Genomic DNA, 21,652 nt, shown 5'->3' with positions numbered 1-21,652 from the left:
TTTTAAACCACTCCGATTCATGTTTACGCTTGAATACTTAATATATAATACACTGTACCTTCATGCCTTTTCCACGTCTACACCCCCCCCCCCCCCTCCCCAGGAAAATATTTCTGCTATTTGGCATTAACGATAAATGATAACCATTTAATTTACTGCAACTCCTGGTCGATATATATCGGGTCATCATACTGATCCATCAAAAAGTTATTACAGTAGAACATCAAATCAATACAATGCGCTACGCTTTATCTTGATACATTATCAAAAGAAAGTAATTTGTTCCCTGTGAAAGATATAATTAAAATATAATGTGCTTTTATATCAGATGCTGACCAAATTAAAAGTACAGTAGTTTAACCAAAAATAAACTATTTTGTTAGTACGTACTTCATTGTTTAGACTTTTTGAGAAGATACCACAGGTATAAGGCAGCCGAACCTGTTGCCCGATGTAATTCAATAATCATCTTAAATAAATAAAGTCCAAATTATAAATTGCAGGTGACAGATGGGTAGTGAAAAAAGAACCCAGTATCTAGTCAAGTAGCTGGGTAGACGGGAGAAGACAGGCAGGTTTCATTGTCATTTCGAGTTGCTCTGTGCTGATGAATAGATGTGATGACAAACAAGAGGGAAAATGTGCAATTCTGATAATAGTTAGTCTGGAGACGTTTAAACTTGAAGAAAACAGCGCGTCAAACAGGTATTTAAACTGTTTCTTCTCTAGAGTCTCTAAGATATGTGTTGCTAATCCCTGGATTTTGCCAAACATGTAGGGGAATTTAATGCAGTGGTCAGTACAGTTTTAATTTTCGCTATCTATTGTTTTCAAAAGCACGCATGAGTTCGAACCCGCTTGGGGCTTTTGTTCATGTTTACTGAATGAAATTTTTTAAAATATCATTTTTCATCTAAAATTGCACATTTTTTCGCCTATATATGGCACATACACCTCTTATCCATCATGCTATCTATCATAATCAAGTAATTTTCTGCTGATTTGAGAAACTATTTCAAGGTGAAGTGAGGCACCTTAAATTGATTTACTTCTAACGATAAATGATTGTGTGTCTTGTATTGGTTCCTCGTCGCCATATATGTAGGTATTTTCATAAAATTACTGTCTTCAAACTTTGAATCTGTTTATTTTAACGTATCTTTTTTCAATGTCATGATTATGGTATTGTTGTTCTGCATGGTACTACTTTGGTGACCCCTCTAGTAAAATTAGAAGTAAAATCGTGCGAGAGGCTAGAATAGACACCAGTTCATCTCGACGGTTACTTATTCTAGGAGAATTTTGCGGAGCGCCCAAATCTTGAAGGTGAATAAATTTTTAATTAATGTTCTTGTGTTTCTTTGTACAATCTACCAATCGATTGCTTCAGCAATCGGTGAAGATATGAAGCGACACCTATTTGTCTATTTAGTTTTACTTTAATTTTAGCCAGCTAAAAGAGACACTATATTTTCCTAAATATTTTTTTTAATTTTCTTTTCTCAAACACATTTTGATAAAAGATTAGATTTTATACATAAATATGCTAAAAAGCATGATTGGTTTTAAAGACTGAAAAAAAACTTAACACAAGTAAAGTGATCTCTCTCTCTCTCTCTCTCTCTCTCTCTCTCTCTCTCTCACACACACACACAATCAATCAATCGATCAACCAATCAATCAATCAAAAATACTTAATAACGTATTTTCAAAGGACAACATAATGTGCACACTATCACAACAAGAATTGTTTTAACTCAATGTGCATCATTTGTATTACTTACTACACTATCTTGCTTACAGAAAGGTAGAACACCATTGAACCAAGCAAAATTAATGCAAAACAACAAATTACACCCAATCAAGTTCAATGAATCTACAAGGTTACTAAGCTCAATTGTCTCTTTGCCACAACCCATTTTCTTACACATGATTGTGTTATTTTCCTCTTTTTTTCTTTTGGTAGAGTAAAACTTTAAACAAATGTTAGTAAGGAAACGAAAATAATTATGATAATAGAAAAAAAAACCAGAAGTTTGAAAAGTCAGGTAACTGTGTTAACCAATGAGAATCGTATTTGAACCAGAGATGTGCTGCCACCAAAAGATAGATAACTTTATAGGTGCATTTCTTTTTTAAGCTCGAAAGTATGATCATTTACGACTCCTAGAGCATTACATGTAGGTAAGATTTAAATTAAAAAAATGGAAGTGAAAATTTTTGAAGAAATTGATATCACCTGGTTAGACTTTAACGTTTTCGATATGAATTACTGCATAAAAACCAGACAAAACCGCACTTAGATCTATTAGAAACTATCTAACACAAAACGAACACAAAAAACCTCTTATTAAAAAGCACGGAAACATAGAATTGATAGACAAACCAAACTTGAGTGTATACATACGGTGTCCTCTCCATCTCTCCTACAAATGGCAAAACAGTTCTACATATGTACATAGAACCATTTTAACAAGACCTTGGACTTTCGGGTGGACGTAGTTATCTAGTTCTTGCGTCAAAACAAATAAAAAAAATGACGCGGTTGCAAGCGAAATATGCACCTATTGCGTAGTCTTCGCTCAAAAGCCAGACAAACTTTGTTGATTTCAAAAAGCCATGGCTGAGTGGCCAGCAATGAAATAGACAGGTTTCCGTCACATCGCTATTTGACAAATCTACGTTAAGTCCAAGCTCTTGTTAAAATGGTTCTACTGTAAAAGTGGTTATTTACGCTGGAGGTAAAGTACACGCTTTCTGGGTTCAAACAATACGCGTGGGTATCAAATACGCGGATACGTGATTTATATATCACACGCAAGTTTTGGTTTTTTATAACATATGCGTGGTGGAATTCATCTTCCCAGGTCAAGGGTTTCTGATCCGCACTCTCCTCACAAACAGAGGGGAACAGGGTGGACCGAAAACGCTTGGCTAGCGAAGATGGGTGGAATTTAGCTTACCGCGTAACTACATGTAGTGTAAATTTCCGCTGATCGTAAATGTATCATGCCGTACATCTGGTCGCGACACGGTCAATCAAAATGTTTGTTAAAAATATAACCTTAAATTCTTCGAGCAAAAATCGATCATTATCATGCTAGGTTTCACTTTCATTGTTGCGATGTTTTCAAAGAAGAAAGAAAAGTTCAAAACTATACATAAATAAACGATAATTTAAAATCGTTTCTTGCATGTTTGTTGAATATAAATGCGACAGTGTAGTTGTTTCGTTTTTTAACACAAAAGGTGTACTAGTATGTTGTAACAATGTTGCATGTAGTTTTTCTAGAGTACATGCATTTATTTTTTCTTTTCACGCCCATCCATGACTAGTTTCTTTAAATTCTTGCAAATTAAGCCATTTGAATGTATATCGTCTTTCAATCTAATTAAAATTAGACTTGAAATTCCGCTCCTCTACGATACGCTATACAAGTATAGCGTATCGTAGATGAGCGGAATTACAAGTCTAATTTTAATTATACTCTGTCCCAAGATATCCTGGATTTACATTTGACTTAATTGCTTGATATTTATAAATACCTCAAGGTTCAAACGATGTTCATTCAAAAGTATGAAAAATTTCCAAGATTTCTCAGTCGAAACGCCCCTGTTAGCTTATCAGGTTTCAATACAACGCTAAAAAATGTGATGTCTACGGAGATTTTGTATTGCAGCAAGCCCGGATGATAACGCTGAAAAATTGCGAGATGTATTCCGAGTGTATTCCGAATGAAAAAAGATGTAAACATTTCCCATTATAAACATGATAAATCTCCGTAAAGAATCTGTTTTCGTTCCTGTGAATTTTTCCGAGTGAAAGATGATAATGTGTCAATGAAATTATCTTGGAAAATATCCCTTTCAACTATTTCAATAGTACTTCTTTCACAGGTATGTGTATTTTTATTAAAAATCGTCCAAATGTGCTGCATAAATATCTTGGGACAGACTATAGATTGAGTGTGTTTGCTTCAATTTTATTTCAGTAACACTTATTATTTAAAAATTAGGTTTAAAATCTTTATTTATCATTGTTACATCATAAAATGAATTATGTCTTACAAACTTCTCACTAATTTCTGTGGGGGAGAAGTGTAATAAAGTATAAAATTTTGCCAAATGTTAGTCCTCAAATGAAACTCGTACTTTTTTGTAATTCACGCGTCAATTTTCCTAATTCTACGGACCCTGGACCCAGTTTAAAAACAGTCGGAAAACCCCTGACTTTGTTATCAATTTTTACAATACACGTAGACGAACATGATGTATATATAATACACTTTATCATAAGGTGAGAATCTCCTATCTGTACATACAAGATGTATCTTCTCATCACAATCAAATTCTTAATCTAGACGATAAGATATATATAATATGTGAGTTTAAAATTCTCATCTATCCGATAAGATGGGAGATTCTATAAAAATTTGGAATCTGTAGATTCGGTAAATGTGTACATACCGTATCTAAAGTATATATACACAGGTTCCTATAGCCGGTGCATGAGTTCATTAGCGTCCTGCGTGCGCCATGTTCTTATGATATTGTTACAAAACAGGCACCTGACATTACATTTTTTTCTCAAAATAAAAAACAAATTCCCTATCTTATGATAATATATCATTAGGTAGGGGGTATAATTTTTAATAAATAGGGAAAAATATATCATGCAGTTAGATATCAGTGTGATACAATTACTCTTGTGATGTGTGGGGGGGGGGGGGGGGTCTTCCTTGTAGCCATTAAGAAGGTCAATTATATTTAGATTTCACGAGATAAAATAAAACACTTGTTTGTATAAACTACAGATAGGATTTTGAGGTGTTAAAATATATTTTTTTAAAAAAACCAATAATAATGCTAATGCAATATTGGCCGTGGTTTGAACTTCTTCTATAAACGTTACCAGATGTAAGATGCAAAATGGGGGCCGGGGGGGGGGGGGGGGGAGGGGGGGTCGAGAGATTTATATACGCATTGAAGAACTGAAGACAATAGAACATTACAAAAAATGGAACTCGAGACGATAGCTTAATTAATTCAGTCTCTTCCTCTAAAAATTAACTATTGTGTGTTACGCTTTGTGTGTGCTGGTGGTTTCTTAAATACAAAAATATAAATTCTGATGATCAAATAAAGTTGTATATAACAAACATAAAACAAAATTAGATTATCAAGATGTCCAATTTTTTGTAAAAATTAAAAAAAAATTGTTTTGGTGGTTTTTTTTTAAACATCTGTGCGACAAAACCTGTTCGCCTGACTCATATTCACTTCTATTACAATAAACACCAATCTGATTAGAATCAAATCTTTGATCCGTTCCGATAATTTCGATGTGAATTTTTAAACACGTGGTATAGTTTATAAAAGACTTACGGTCTGCTCTCATCTTGTCCCGTGTCCTCTGACCTCAGTGGTTGATAAGTAAAAGTACTATCGCGCAGGCGCAGAAAGGATGTTATAGGCATCTAAATACACAGTTCATCATCTGTCATCAAAAAAAGTGAAACGAAAAAAAAATCAAGTGGAAAAGTCTTACTAATTACATTACCAAGTTATTTCGAGCGAGGGGTACTGCTATATATAAACCCGATAGAAATATATATGCAAAAATTACATAACATTGATTCAATAAGGTTCTGACAATTTTTTTTTATTTCAATCTACAGGACATGCATGTATACATATAATACCGTAATAAGGAAATAAAAGTCCATATCAACAAGAGTCAACACGTGAAAGACATAGTTCCTTTGTTGAAGTGTATTCTAGCGCGTGAGAAAAAAATTCTTAACTGGAGAAATCCGGTCTAATTAACTTATAGCATGTGTAGCCGATATTGGTCTGTTCCTTCCCTCTAAATCGGTATAGAAGTTTTCTAAACTAATTAAATAGCCACAAAGAGCAAGCCGGCAGGTGACTTACAAGTTAACTTCAGGGTTCATTCAAGGTCATTCACCCATGCTGTAGGTACGACTACGTTCACATCTAAGAAAACAGCTGTTTTGTTCACTTATCCAACATCATCGATTATCGATTTCGAAGCATTTTTTTTTTCATTATTAACTGAAGGTTACCAATCAAAAACGAAACTTAGAGTAGGGGTTATACCGGGACTAACCCTCCCCCTTTTACACCCCCCTCCCACATTCTCAACCTGACGTAAATTATCAACAGAATTATTTAAACTTTTAGCAGTCTAAGATAGTAAATCGTGTATAGTCACTGACCATTGAAATTGTTACAATATTTTGTTACAATGTTTTCAAAGCATTCTATAAATGGATCAAAATTTCAAAATCAATATATATGACCCTATGTACATGTATATAGAAGGATACTGTATGATCGATCAAAGACAGGGGGCAATCACATGGATATAGATATAATATTGATAAATATCTGTGACATAATTTGTACATATCTGCGCATGAATCTATGAAAAGAATACTGATAACGTAAGGCTCAAATGAAAACAATACAAGCATGGCGTACTGTAAACAAACAAATCACATGTGGAGTTATCCGTCCATATTTACATACATGTCCAAATATGGTCACTCGTTGACACGTCATATATGAAGCTAAGCCGATTACCCACAAAACTGCGACTTACAGGTACCGAGTATTATCGTTAATATGTTAAAAGAAATCAAATAAATCAAGCCTCTAAGAAGTCTCGACTTACCTCATATGCACAGTTTGTTGTTTCCGTCCTCAACACGAGTTGTTCCCCTTTGGTCATGAGACGCCGTCCGACATGTGCAAATAAGCCATGTAATATATGCGTTTTATTCAGAAAATACATTTGTATTGTTTTTAAATGAACAGCTTACATAGGCGTCGGAACCGGGGGGGGCTAGGGGAAAGATTATTGTTCCAAAATTCATCTAGAAAGATTGAGAAGTTAGATTCAGAAGCATACTAGCCCCCCCCCCCCCTCCCCCCCCCCCCCCCCCCACGGATTAGGAATTTCATGATTTAGGGGAAAATAATTTGGGTAAGTAAATTTTTTTTTGGAAGTATTGGTATACCCCCCCCCCCCCCCCCCCCCCCCGGATTAGGAATTTCATGATTTAGGGGGAAAAAATTTTGGGTAAGTAAATTTTTTTTTTGGAAGTATAGGTATACTTCCCCCCCCCCCCCCCCCCCCCCACGGATTAGGATTTTCATGATTTTGGGAATTACTTTTTTCTCAATATTTCTAGGATTAGTCTACCTTAATGGTAGAGTCAAATACATGTGTACTGGTTTTAAAATAATATAAGAATTTAACGATCTCCTATCCTCAGCAATGTTCGATAACTCTAAATTATCCGAATTTCTTTTATTCGTACCATAAATCTGACTTTTATGCAGACAACTATAATAAGTTTTCTAGTGTAAGTACTACCAACAGTTACATAAGTACGTGCTTGGAGTAATGGATCCACAGAAAACTACTAATCAATTATAAAGAGTTCGAGCCACTGATACACCTGTAAGTTTGTTTTTTAAACTCAACTTGTTTATTCCATCGTAGGCAAATTTGCAATAACTTTGTAAACTGCCTGGATACCATCTAAAAATTTCATCTCATTGATAAGGTTTGATAGAAAAAAAATAACAGTTTTATGATGAAAACAATACCCCGAGGCTTCGAAGAACCTTATATTAATCAAATTATTTCTCTGTTTGCAATAAGCTTTTAACGGGTTTTTATTTATGGAGCTCGGATCCTGCTTCATGAAAACTTCCAGATACTGTTAGGTGGGCCCCAAGATACATGTATGTGTACATGTAGCTAGATACACAGTCTATCACGCTATTTTGGAACATTAATTTTTGCGTTGTATTACGACCAGCTTTATTTTACTTTAGTTTTCTGAAATTGTACTTTTCAAGTTTAAAGAGTCTTTCAGGTATACCTGTAGCTGAGGGTGATAGAAATCACAATGTCATCTGCATACATTAAACAGTACACGGTTTAAATTGTGTCTGTAGTGATACTTCATTAAAACATGAATCTAAATATGCTGGAAAATCATTGATATTATTAATACTAATAATTTAAATAAGGGGGTAAGTAGAGGACCATTGAGCATGTACTTTGTCCGTAGAGTAGGTGTAATCTCTGTGTGATGTAGTTAATGTTTTAGGATTGCTTGATATTTCCTCGGGGTGTCAAGTTCAACTGTTACCCTCCCAAACAGGCACTATTTATATAATATTCACCCTCCCCTCTTAGCTTAGTTACGGTTTGTCAGGAATGTATATGATTTATTACAAATCTTGAAACAATCAATCACTCCCTCTAACTAGAGTTCGATTTTCCGTCCAAGGGAAATGGCAATAGGTCTAGATGAGAATATATGTGCTTCGATAAGGGGAAAGAGCACACCATCATCCAACGATATACCGCTCTCTCTCTCTCTCTCTCTCTCTCTCTCTCTCTCTCTCTCTCTCTCTCATAGGGCCCCATAAACTACTAAACCACAGCGACAGAGAAATTAGTCAACTATTACTCATATCTCATATTTTAAATAATTCACAAAAACTAACAATCCATATGTTGCAGTTGTCAAAATAATGATAAAAAAAGAGATCGTTAAAAATGACGGCTGTTACATTAACGTCCCGAAATGTAGCTAGCGGGACAGTTTGTTCTCTATGGGTCAGATTAATCGGGAAATTGGGAACGGAACCGCTTGGTAGTTGCTGCAGAACTCTAGCACCTTGACTATCAGCGCCATAGTTAACCTGTGCATAATTATCCTCTGCATAATTTCGGTCATTGTAAACACATACGTCTCTTTCTTGAGAAAGCAGAGTGGTGCAGAGCTGGCGATGTTCGTCTGCCAGAGTTAGCGCGCGCAGTGCCGAGACGTTGTCTGCCTCTCGTGCCGTTGAGATATCATAGTTTGACATAGCTAGGATTATTTTCTTCTTGCAAACGGGAGAGTTCTCTTGTGGAAAAGAGGTGAGAACCATTTTGTTTTGCATTTTTTCATTTCTGAATGTTTTCATTTGAAAGTCTATCTATTATCGTCCATCTCTGCCAATGAAGATGTCAGATTCATCGCTAATTTTTCAGCTTCTTGTGTGATATTGTAAATATGTAATTGGGTTTTCATTAATGGCTGTAGAATTTACTGCTAGAGTGCTGATAATTGATCATAGTTCTTGCGATGCTTGATTACTTGGGGAACAGCACAGCGGAAGCAGACGACCACGAGAGAGAGAGAGAGAGAGAGAGAGAGAGAGAGAATGTCTAGGATCCCTAGTTCAAGTCTTTCTCTAACTCTTCGAGCAGACTATGAATATACTAGTAATTGATTATTCAAAGATGGTAAAGGCATATTCGTTGATAGCTTCATACAAATGTCACTGACCAATATGCATGTACCATGGGTCATCATCGAACATCATCATCACCATCATCATCAATTAGTTACCTGTTTTCTTTTCATTAGCCACGGTGAAGTTAATAGCTTTGACAGCTAGGCTTAGTGTGGCTTTTCCTGAAAAATTACGTAATCCAGAAATGCGCTCGTATTTCGGCACTCAGTCATAATGTTTCTATACAAAATCGTTTTTATCGGTATTCGGTATAATACTCATGACACGAGAGGGAATTTGCGGGCACACTTTGATGCTAAAATATGTGCAGGTTATGTAACAGCCAATAAAATACAAAATGAAAAGAAAACAAGGCACTTTTTTTTCAATTGCTGCAATTCTGTATATATATTTTAATATTTTAGCAATAAATGTTTAACACATTTTATAGTCACTTCAATTTTTTTATCAATAGAAAGTATAATGACAAAATACGTAGTACTTAATCACGTCAAATAATGTAATTTGTTTATCGATCCCGACCAGTAAAATGATGTAACATTTTATTAATGTTGTTCCGTCTTATAAGTGAGAGTTCCTCCTAAGATTGCCATCACAAACTGTGCTCATCTCGGCAAACTGATTCTGATACTGTTGGTAACACCCATCGTTCCATACGTCAGCCTGACTTTTCTTTCTTTGCGTGCATAGTTACATAGATATACATGGGTAGCCAGCTAAGTGAGTTAGTGAGTAACTGAATTCTTTTGAAGTTCTGAGCAATGTCCTTCGTACTGACGACAATTGGTGAATTTGTTGTTGGTCTGCGCTACACCTTGTTTAGATTTTTGTTCATTAGCTCTTGTCAGGATGTCACTAGTGCCAACAAGCATAAGGGTCTAGTCGACCGTCTTACCAATGTTTTATGTTCCTGGTATTGTCAGCTTCCTTCCTTTTCTTGACTTCGACCCATGGATTTTCAAGTCCCCCCCCCCCCCCCCCCCCCCCCGAAAGACCCGCAACATTTCTTTCTGATGCCGAGCGTCTGATTTGAAAAGCCTTCTTCCTGCTAATCTGCTGAATCTGCTTGTAATACACGAAGTTCAAACTAGAAGATGTTTTCTGATAGATTTTCAGTTCATTATGTATATGCATATATAAATCATTTCCAATATTAATAACTAAAAGCTATCTACGGTTAAAAGATGTTGTCTATCACATAAAATGCTTTTTCTTGCAAAGATATTTATTTCCGGAATCTTGCATTCCTTTAGTACCATACTTTCGCTGCGGAGTTTTCACGTGCAGCATACGCCTTTATCACATCGTAAAAACAACAGAACCCCTACAAAATACAAAGAGGGCGGCGGAGTTACATAAAGCGATGCTCCATAGAGATAATTACGCAAATATCAAGCCAGACCAGCTCCACTCCATGCGGAACACCTCGGGGTTCGTCGACCTGACAATGGGGAACGATTTTTTTTTTCTTTTTAGAAAAAATCGTTCACTATTTTCTGTACATTTCCTAATACTTGGCAAGGTTTTTATGTATAGTCTTGGTGAGTTAGTGCAAGAAAACGGCAGATTCTCGCGGTAGGTAGACCCTCTGTCAAACCATCTGGTGCAATTACACAGAGTACACCCGTGGTGTCCAAATACGACCTCAATCACCCCTTTCCTCTGGAGTCAAGATTCTGGTTGGTATAGAAAACAAACATCCTTTTTGTTACCTTATGATATTGAAAACAAAATTATAAACTTCAATATTCTAAGTCAAGTTTATGATAAAATTGTGACGAAGTTGAAAGTTGAAGGTGTTCACTGCAACTTGTGTTCTCCTTTCAAAAGTTGCACGGTTGTCTTTCTGAGTTATGGTCTCTCAGCTGCCGTAGCATTACCAGGGTCACCAAGCCGAGGAGATGTAACATGTGACTTGCTGGCAGAACTTATTTGAGACGATGAGCATGAACTCGAAGTTTTGTTGGTGAATCTATGCATATATATGTGACCAAGAAACACGGTCAACCCTCAAGATTTGACCCATATATACTAGTTCATTAGGTACTTAAAGTTTGTTATGCTGTGTATGTTGTTTTCATTTTCTTATTCTTCTTCTCTGTTTTCGTTTTTTCGTGTCTTTTGAACTTGTTTATTTGTAATAAAGAAAATAGATAAATCGTACCTAAACATCCTCTGCGGTTTATGTGTTGTTTATTTGGCTGTAAACTAAATACTCGTCAAGTTGGTTGTGTTGTAACTGACTTGGTTTCAATGTGTCAGTTCTTTGCCTTTCTCTTTGGCAGACTGACAATTCTAGGGTGTTTGAGGAGGGGGGGAAAAGACGAAAAGACGCAAAACCAGCAGAAATTAAAACAAAACATTATTATATACACGCATATTGAATGTTACAAAAAACTGTGTCATGGGGGTCTCCTTTTTCTTTCTTTCTTTCTTTTTTAAGTTTGGAACATAGACAGTGGTCTGGGTGCTTACCTTTTAGCAACATCTCAATGATTTCCTAATTTTTAAAAGTTTTTTATACTCTATTTGTGGTTGTTAACGATATTGATGATGAATGCAATAGCACATTCAATTTTATGTGTTCAATGTGTTGCATTGATTATTGCTGTTGGCACCGTTACCTAGTTGTTCAGTATACATTATGATGATGTGTTTGTTTTGTGTGAGAGAAAGAGAGAGAGAGAGAGATAGAGAGAGAGAGAGAGAGAGAGAGAGAGAGAGAAGGTTATTAGCAGAATTAAGGCTAATAAATCTGAGGAAAAATGAAAATAAGATGTGGCAAATTTCTTGCCATGGATACTGTTACAAGCAAATAGTGGTTCATGATAAGGATGAGTAGAAACGTAATTAAATCCTTTAAAAACATATATCAGAAAACCCTATATCTTCACTTCCATATCTTCCAATGCTTGTGCTAATGCTTTCATGAATATAAATAACCTTTTTTCCTAAAACTGGCACAACTGTCATGGATTATCGTTAAATGACATCTTAAGACATACTAAGAGTCAAAAGTTCTTCACACCATAGAGAAAGAGCACTCTCTCTCTCTCTCTCTCTCTCTCTCTCTCTCTCTCTCTCTCTCTCTCTCTTTGGATCTTTGTTTCAATCATATAAGTTTATAGTTCCTAGTCGATGTGTGTAAACTGAGTTTATTGCAACGACATAAAGTTTTTAAAAATTTGAAAAGTACTGTATTGAATTTTGATTTTGGCGATTCCTGAGAAAATGCCATACATGTAATTATTATAGAATAAAAAAAATAACGATGGTAGAACGAAAGGAATAAAAACAGGTCATGTTTCGTAATTACGCACTTCGAACTGATCGTCTCAATCTTAGCAAACAGGAGCATAATTCACCGCCATTCAATACACGCCAAGAAATTACCAGTTCACAATTGTGTTGTCTTTTCTGTTAATGGTCCAAGTGAAAGATTCAACAGGCTGAACTAATTGCTTCGTACTTGAATTTGGCTTTGTTTTTGTTCCTGATTAAGCGGTAGCTCGCCAGATGTTTGTTCCGTATTTCTCCGTTTCCATCCGACCCGTAGCCATGACATTCCATTCTTTCCTTTCATTAGTCCCATTAGGGCGCACGCTTAATGCCTTTGTCATCAACGCTTGAATACGAGAGGGGTTTGAGGTGTGTTTTTTTTAACTCGCGAGGAAAATTAATTTCGTTGTTGGAAGGAATCCTTGAAATTTGTTTTGCAATTTGTATCAAGGGAATCTTTTGATGTTTTTTTTTTTATCGTTTCACGATTAAGTTAAAACATTACAGCGAAATTAAGCAAGAATCAGATGTAATTAAAACATACATGTATCATGTATATTAAAGAAACAGCTGTATAAAAATAAAATAAAATGTCAGGACCAATTTGTATTTAATTATTTCTCGATTAGGAAAAAATTCATATAAATTGTGGTACATGTAAGCAGTTGCGTATGCATATGTTACATTTGTATGTGTTGTTTTGCTTAAACATTGCCATACATGTAATTTAAATGTTTTGTGATAACCTAACACTTTCAGTTGCATGCGATTGGCATGCACGGACTATGCAAAGGAGAACACTCGTTCATCACAAATGCAAATGGTGCTTTGAAGTAAAAATAATCTGGTACTAATCGCGATAAAAATAACTTGTTGAATCAATGCTAGTCTGCCCCCAACAATGCAGATATGGAAAGTAAGCCATGGTTGCTAGTAACTCACCGGAACTCGGGGGGGGGGGGGCATTATGCGGTTTACAAATCGTTGTATATGCATCGTTAAATGGTTAACCAGCGCCAATGAGGATTACATGTATAAACTAAAAGTTTTCATTTTCTATGTGATTTGCGATTGGATAATATCTGTGGAGGGGGTAGAGTAAAATAAATAAATCATCTCTAATCATATATTCATTGATCATTTCATATGTACGCAATTTGCTTGACCGGATTCATAACTGGAAAGGATTGATGGGAAAGATAATCCGAAGCTTGTTGGCCAGAAGGTGATTTTTAGAACCCTGTTGCACTCTTATTTGCTGTCTATGCTTGTTTAGAAGGTCATCTACTATTGCAGGAGTAACTTTTATTACTTGGGTCACAGGGGCATCTTATCCTTTTGTTCTCTGCTCTCTATGGCATATATTTATATAAGATGTGCTTTGATGAACAAAATATAATTTTAAGCGAAATAAATGAAACATATAATTGAAGTGACTTTTAGTTTTGCGGCTAGGTTTGGCTGAATATGAAATCTCTCTCGGGGGAGTGCGTTTGGAACGAATCCAGGGCATTTTCTGCAAAATACATGTCAACAAATCAAGTTTCGTAGCAAACACTGCATCAAATCATGATAAAAAATCTTCAACACTAAAAAGAAACTTGATGATAAAACTTTAACTCGGTGGCACAAAAAGAATGAGTAATTAAGTATTTTTATCTAAGCAAATGCATGCAGTAACTAAATCTACAAGGGAGATTATATTTTTTAACGAATGAAAATTATTTTCTCTATTCACATTTATGTTGCAAAAAAAATAAACATTAACTGGTTTACAAAGAATATGGCGAAAAACACGTATTATATGAAATAATATTGGTTGCTCCGAAAAAACAATTGCACGTATTATATATAATAACATAATCATGGTAATCGATCTTAATATCTACTGCTTGCTCTGTCTTAAATTAATCAAAGTTTTCAAGGACGCCATTTTTGAAAAAAATAACATGAAAATCAATAAAAAAAAAAACAACAGATGCACAGAGCAGCAAAGTCCAATACATAACCGAAATTCTCATACAGATAAGGAAATGATCTCGTGAAAATGACGGAGAGTCTGTCGTAATTAGTTTCATTGTTTATGTTATTGTCAAGCCTTATCATTTTTTCATGAACTGTTTAAGAATGTTTCAAGGACCATCTTGTTTTCACTATAAATCAGACCTGGCAATGCACAATAGCTTCCTCTGTATATTATCAGCGAGACGTTTAAAGCATGTGTCAAATCTTGATTTTCCTTCCAATAGTTGTTATTTATTTGTTTGTTCCCGAAAAACAGCTGGATATTAACACAAATTGCACTTTACGTGCAGGTATACGAATTGCTTCCCGAGATGAAATTAAACAAAAAGAATTTAAATAATGGTGCAAACAATATATCTAAGGGTAAACAATAATTGATTTAATTAAATGAGACCAGATATCTATATAGTTATCGAAAAATTTTACAAGCATATACATGTACAATATGTAAAACGCCATTAACCATATGCATACTGTGGTTTCATCAATATTTGTTGAATACCAATTTTCGTTGATTTCGTTGATAGGTTTATCCTTGAAATTAAATATTCATTGAATTGCAATTTCTACTAATATTTTGTATTAATAAGGTCATTGGCCACGAATTTACGTATCCTTGAAACTGTGATTTTCACTTTATCCACGAAAATTGATACCCTTGAATATTAATGAAACCACAGTATATATTAACGATGTGAAACCCGTTTCAGAACAGTTATGGCACTTGGGTAGCGTTTGGTGGGGAGTGTTGGGGTTGTGTTAGTATTCAATCATTATAAAGAACGCCATTATTTAATCAGAGTTGCACTATTCATTTATAACATTTTCCAGGGCAGTTATAAACATTTGGTTGAGAGGGTGGAGGTTGTATTATATAAACTGCCGCGTTCACATGCACTGAGCTTGAGGAGAGTATTCTGAGATGCTCAGATCTGTTTTCTGACATGATGATAGTTGAATAGATTTTTATATTAACATAATTACGGTAATGTGACGCACGTCCCCTCTTAAATTCATTTTTCTTTTGTTGCATAGTTTACACTGTCTTTATACCAAATGTTCCAATCATTGAAATCTATTTTGAAATCCGGTAGTTACTAGTTAGTATAAAAACTTTGAATTTGAATTATGAAATAACACTGTATATGATAGCAGTGTCTTAAATAGACAGGGATTCAAGAGAGAGAGAGAGAGAGAGAGAGAGAGAGAGAGAGAGAGAGAGAGAGAGAGAGAGAGAGAGAGAGAGAGATAACTATGTAAGGAGAAAGGGTCACAATAAAGTTTTTGATAAACTAAAAACACAAATGTAATGTGCATTTATTACATGCTGGGCGTTTTTTATTAAACTGCCTTTAAAAACATTTGATTAATGGCTTTCCACTGAAAGGTTTCAGAAGCCCTCTCTGTGCGTAATGATACAAGCAGGAGGGATTGAGATATGCAATGCATACTTCAAAACGGATTTCTTTCTTATCTTGATTTTCGAAATGAGGAGGAAAGGGAATTATTCTCAGGTGATAACTCTTAACGACTCACAGTTAGGAATATTAGTGCTCGTGCACCCTTAGGTTGTTTTGCAATGTGCTATTTAGAAGCAACAGATTGTAAGTGTTTGCTCGTTGGATTACTGGATCTAGAAGGGGGTCCAGACCCCCCTGCAAAATTCAAATTTCTTTAAATTACGTTATATACCAAAAAAATGCCTCGGAACGCCCCCCCCCCCCCCCGGCAAACTCAAATAATCGACGGACCCCCACCCCCGGAAAAAATTTCTGGATCCGCGCATGCCTTGTATTTTCAAAGAAAGGTTGAATAATATTTTTAAGTAGTTGTTATATAACTAAGTAGTTGATAGAAATAAGTTACCCATTAAGTTCATGTATTGAAGAATAGTTGATTGATTAATTGCACCAGTAAACTGTCATTAAAGGTATCCTGCTCCAAACACTCTAAGCACAAAAAATATTAACATTTTTGGGTAAATCTTAACCTCTTCCAGCATCCAAAATCTGCGGGTCAGATTCTCTATCCAATTCTGTGAAGTGCATTAGTATTCCCAGCTAGATACACCATGCATGCAGGTTTGGTGAAGATAGGACAAGTAATAAGTAGTCGAGATGCAGGCTCCAAAAACTTTAACCAGGCCCGGACGCCGACACCGATAATACAGAATATGACACAATATCCCCCGATCTCGTCTCGGTGAGCTAAAAATTGTACAGGGTACGAAATGGTTTTTTTTTTTATAAAAAGAAAATGTTTTGGAGCGATGGAATGGTTATAAATTACTGTCACTTGAAACAGTAAATTCCTGACTATCACTAGTTTTATATCATAGTACCGTACTGAAGGCTACATGTACTGTGAATTTGACATCAAATGAATTATTTCTATTAAATTAAAACCTATATATATCTCAAATGTTTTTTGATGTGCAATTAAAAAGGGTCAGTTGTTTTATACACGTGTGAACAATTTACGCATGGACGTACTACACATCATTAACGAAATAATTATTTAATTGTAAATCCGATATTCTATCAAACAAAGCTATGCTGTGTTTTACAAATAATTTACAAGTGGTATATATTTTCAGTCTTAAGGATATATCAAAATTCTTACACCTTCTTTAATATCGAACAATATCAATTCTTGTGAGAATGATTTACTTCTATTAAGTTTAAATATTTGGAAACTTGCGAATAATGAGTACATGTATTTCGAAAGTTTTTCTGTAAAACGCAATTTCTCTTTTATTTCTTTGTCGGTGATTAAAACAGTATATTAGAATGTTTTTTGGTATGCAAAAGGTTTCCCTTTTCAATATCGTTATTGTCTGCAGCTTGAGGGCGCGTTGGTGCAGTGTTAAATTAAGCAAAACGACCTATAGCTACTGACAATATCACCTGTGTAAATCAGATATATACACAAATGTTTCCACGTTAGACATTTACGCTGTGACCTCGCGTCCATTTATTTTTAGGAACAGACAATGCAGACTCAGAAATAAAATGTACTAGACACATGCGCAGATACATGTAAATTTTGAGAGATACTTAACTGTATCATGGGCATGTTTATCTGTATTCAGCTCCTGTTCAACAAACAAGCACCTGCTGGGCATGCGTGCTTATAAAAATAAGATCAGGATAAATCTACAACGGGGAACCATAGATAAGCAGGAACAAAAATTTGTTAAGCGATATTTATGCTATTTCGCTTTAAATATGCAAAAGATACAGCGAAAGCACTGACAACCACAGGAATGCAACTTCGTTTTTTATATCCATTTCAAATTCAACTTTCTACTTTATTTTTACATATACATCGGTAAAGCTTTTATACTTCAAAGGATTTAACTCCATTTTTATGTAGAACTTTATGCATACATGTACATGCAAACTTGTATCCTGTATCACCTTTAGTAAAATATTCTTTCTTGGAGCCAATATCGAATGTGTATACAAGTTACTGCATGTATACGCAACTTTATTTATTTACGGGAAGCATTTAGTAAGTTGGCAATGGAGGCCATCAACCCCCTCTTGATTTGACACCCAACTGTTCTTCAACATCACAGGGGCTTGCCAAGAGAGAACATCCCTGAACAGGTTTCTGATGGGAACCGTCTCACACACACGTGAGAGCTGACAGGGATTATCCATTATCCACTGCGAATCTGCTAAGTGATTCTCATTCTCTTAGGATTAATAGCTCTAAAGAACAATCAAAAACACCGCTGTTCCAGATTCTCACCTGGCTCCGTGTGTTCATTTAAATCCAAAAATTATTTAAAAAAATTTCCTTTGAAGTTAGGAACTCGAAGGCAAATGTCTTGTTTGCCTTGATAAGCCAACTGTATATATTTAATATTGTGTGAGTTTGTTTATTATTTACCATTTACATATTATATCCTAGCATATTATGAAGTTTTCAGTGTCACAATACTGAAGATCTTTCAGGACGTTTAAATTGTGTGTGTGTGTGTGTGGGGGGGGGGGGGGGGTGTCTTTTTGGCAAGCAGATACAAGGTGTTTCTGATGTTTACTTCGTTCATGCAAACCTAGCGTGCAACGAAAAGATTGTTATTTGTCTTATTTAATATCAATTGATCAACTAGAGAATTCGATATTGTACTATCCGCTGACGAGCCATGATAAGAAAGTTTTTCTTCACATGCCTCATCTTTTCTTGCACATGAAAAATTAGAATAGTAAGTTTACATGTTTTCTTTATTTTCCAGGAGATGGGAACACGAGTACACGACCCGCTGTTCCACTATGAGACTCACTTTCCTGAACGACTTTCTCGTTTGCACTTGACCCCTGACCTTGGGCCACAGTCTCCACAGAGGAGGAATCGTCGGACGAGGTCGTCTCGGCAGGATGTCCGGTATAAAACACAGCCGGTGACGTTCGATGAAATTCAGGAAGTGGATGAAGAGAACATTCATGACGAAAACGCGGCTGAAGAAATTAAGTCTATGCAGGCATTTTCTAGATCAATGGACGGTCTCTTGCCGAAAGTCGGCACCAAAGCGGGAAAGAAAGCGCCCAAAAATGCGGAGTCTAGATTAACCGAAACTGCGGAGGACGGGCAAAACAAAGAAAATGTCGACAGACCTGTTAGTGAGAAACAAACGAACACTAACGTTTCTGGCTTGCCGCCAACTGGACTGTCACGTGACCCAAGACGCCAACGGATGACGGCGAAGGCAAAGCGCCGCCAGATGATGGCGGAGGCGCGGGAAGGGGAATAAATTTTATTTGTTACAAGTGTAATTTATTTTTTTCGTACCTTGTGGAATTCTATTTGTACAGTATTTTGTGATACTGTTTTACAAGCTCGTGCTACTGCGAATAAATACCAGGCGAATATACCGTTTATTTCACAAGTTTTGTGCCTAGTGTTGCGAACAAATCAATCAATCTGATTCTATACGTATTTGTGGAAGTATTACGTCTACAAACATGAAATATTTATTTTGTTACCTATATTGACTAAATTTGATATACTGTGATCATAATATCTTATAGGTAAACCGGTATTACTTTCTTTAAAAATATATTCATTGTTAGACTATGAAGCAAAAGATGCATGTATATAGCTGTCTGAATTCATTGCAATGCATTGCAGGAATTTCATATTATTCATGGAGGTTTAGAAATAAATGGAGAGCTACCTAACGCCTATTTGGTATTGGATGTGCTTACTTGCAAAGTTAAAACTTATTTCAGAATGTGCAGTATTGCAATGTGGATGCAGTCTTATCAAAACCTCTATGCAGTCATTTGGGACAAGTCTTAATTATCAGATTTCAGCACTACTTTTGCCGTTCCAAAACAAAGGTCACCGCTTGCAGGATTTATGGTTTCTGGAAAAAAATTATGAAATGTTGTTATACAATGTCAAGACTTTTTAAATTTTTGTTGTCTGGTTCCCAACCATCATACATTACATAGAAAAGAATCAAATTTAAAGAATTATTTTATGACAAAAAATATAGAAAGAAAATACTAAGTGGATAAAGATAAAACGACATTACAACGGGTAGGGTCTGCTATAATTTTAGAGCAATAATATAATGGAGAAACACTATTGCAGAATTCCAGGTGTTGTTCATAATAGAGTGTAAACTATCCTATTTGATAGATAAAGGAAAAGTGGATTAAAGCATAAATAAGTTTCTTATTTATTCCCATCCATCAAACAAATACTGATTGATTAAACATTAATTCAACCACTTTTTGTATGAATACGTAAAAGAAATCTATAATGGTACTCATTTATCACGACTGTTTTCATTGCAAAAACAAATGTTGCATAACGAGAACTGATGCAGGTCATGGATAATTTCTACAGTGTGCAACCGTCATACCCGTATGAACCAGCAAAGAGATTGGATACTTGTAATATTGCTTTTTTGACATGCATGTGACATGAACGGATTTCTGGGAGAAACGGAGCTAAGATAAAGATAAAAGTCTATTAGAATGTACATATGCATTATCCTAAATTGTTTATCCAGTATCAAATGCCCTGCTAGTAAACTTTGTGTTTTAAAAAAGACCACATGGGCTGAAACACGTTTACATGTACTAGTAACTTCCGCACTACCTTATACTGAGAGGCGACCAACTCTAAGAACTTTCGAAACTCCAATTACCCTAAAAGCTTGCAAGGAATCTGAAATATTTCTCTTTCAGCACATCGCACATTAACAAAAGAAACATTATTGTTGAATGACTTTTGTAATCAGTTAAATCATGATTTAGGAGCCAAAATCTTGAGCTACGGCGTGGAATAATGGTCATGGTTTGCATAATTACATAATTGTGTAGGTATATTAGAAATCACCTTATCATGTATCTGTTGTTGAGGGCATCAAATATCTCAAATTCCTATTTTGTTGAGAAATTTTAAACCGCTTCCAAAAACAAACGCCGTGAGATGCTTTTTCAAAATGGTAACCGCGTATATTAAAGCCTCTTGATGTTTTTCCAAGCACCGGCCAAGAGGTATATCGAGCAATGCTCTCCAGAACTGTGCGCGATCAATGCACGTGTGGCTAATTAAGAAAGACTTGGGATTACTGCAATGAGTTCCAGCGTAATGAGATTCTCGTACAATGGATCACGGTTGTGGTTTTAGTTTGTATTTACCGGTGCTCTAGAATAGATCCCCCTTCCTGTATAATCTTTACCGTAGGAAAAGACCCATCAAGGTTATACTTTCCCCAGGAAATATACGGCAAGTCCATTTTTCTTGTGGGAAATCCTATACCGGGGATGGGTTAAGGGGTATACTAAAACACCGGAACACTTTGTTACATTTATAATTTAGTCAAGTCTTAAAGAAATGACGACTAACAAAACTCATAACTCAATATATAATCAACTTTTAAGGTTACTGAACCAGCCACCTTAAGGTTTCAATGGTTGGATCTGGGAACCGTTTTTTTTTTTTGTTTTTTTTTTAGAATTTCACTGGATTTGTTTTA

General features: G+C 35.5%; 2 protein-coding genes across 5 annotated transcripts in view; one reads left to right on the top strand and one right to left on the bottom strand.

Moving 5' to 3' along the window:
- The window catches only part of LOC105349101 (glutamate carboxypeptidase 2), a 36,557-nt gene extending 29,737 nt beyond the window's left edge, over window positions 1–6,820 (bottom strand). The window contains exons 1-3 of one of the 2 annotated variants that reach the window (XM_034477383.2): window positions 6,698–6,820; window positions 5,386–5,497; window positions 2,408–2,426 (exon numbers count right to left, since the gene is read on the bottom strand). In XM_034477383.2, coding sequence (XP_034333274.2) covers window positions 2,408–2,426; window positions 5,386–5,398 — 32 coding nt within the window. In that variant the 5' untranslated portion in view covers window positions 5,399–5,497; window positions 6,698–6,820. The remainder of the gene's footprint in view (window positions 1–2,407; window positions 2,427–5,385; window positions 5,498–6,697) is intronic. The other variant, XM_011458777.4, reaches the window with a different exon arrangement.
- LOC105349102 (uncharacterized) lies at window positions 575–19,842 on the top strand. Of its 3 annotated transcripts, none has more exons than XM_034477389.2 (2): window positions 575–705; window positions 18,896–19,842. In XM_034477389.2, exon 2 carries the CDS (start codon window positions 18,899–18,901, stop codon window positions 19,409–19,411), a length of 513 nt encoding a protein of 170 aa, XP_034333280.1. In that variant the 5' UTR covers window positions 575–705; window positions 18,896–18,898; the 3' UTR covers window positions 19,412–19,842. The 3 variants fall into 3 exon arrangements, with proteins under 3 accessions (XP_034333280.1, XP_019918227.2, XP_034333281.1); XM_020062668.3 differs by lacking the exon at window positions 575–705 and adding an exon at window positions 8,582–8,968; XM_034477390.2 differs by lacking the exon at window positions 575–705 and adding an exon at window positions 18,508–18,528.
- Window positions 19,843–21,652: the final 1,810 nt, after the last annotated feature.

Source organism: Magallana gigas, chromosome 9 (assembly GCF_963853765.1).
Source record: "Magallana gigas chromosome 9, xbMagGiga1.1, whole genome shotgun sequence".
NCBI classification, from domain to species: Eukaryota; Metazoa; Mollusca; class Bivalvia; order Ostreida; family Ostreidae; genus Magallana; species Magallana gigas.
Note: the sequence above shows the minus strand (reverse complement) of the source record. Positions and strands in the feature narration are given on the sequence as shown.

Bases quoted from the DNA above. Each gene is read 5' to 3' on its own strand.
- LOC105349102 (XM_034477389.2), top strand. From the start codon at position 18,899: ATGGGAACACGAGTACACGACCCGCTGTTCCACTATGAGACTCACTTT.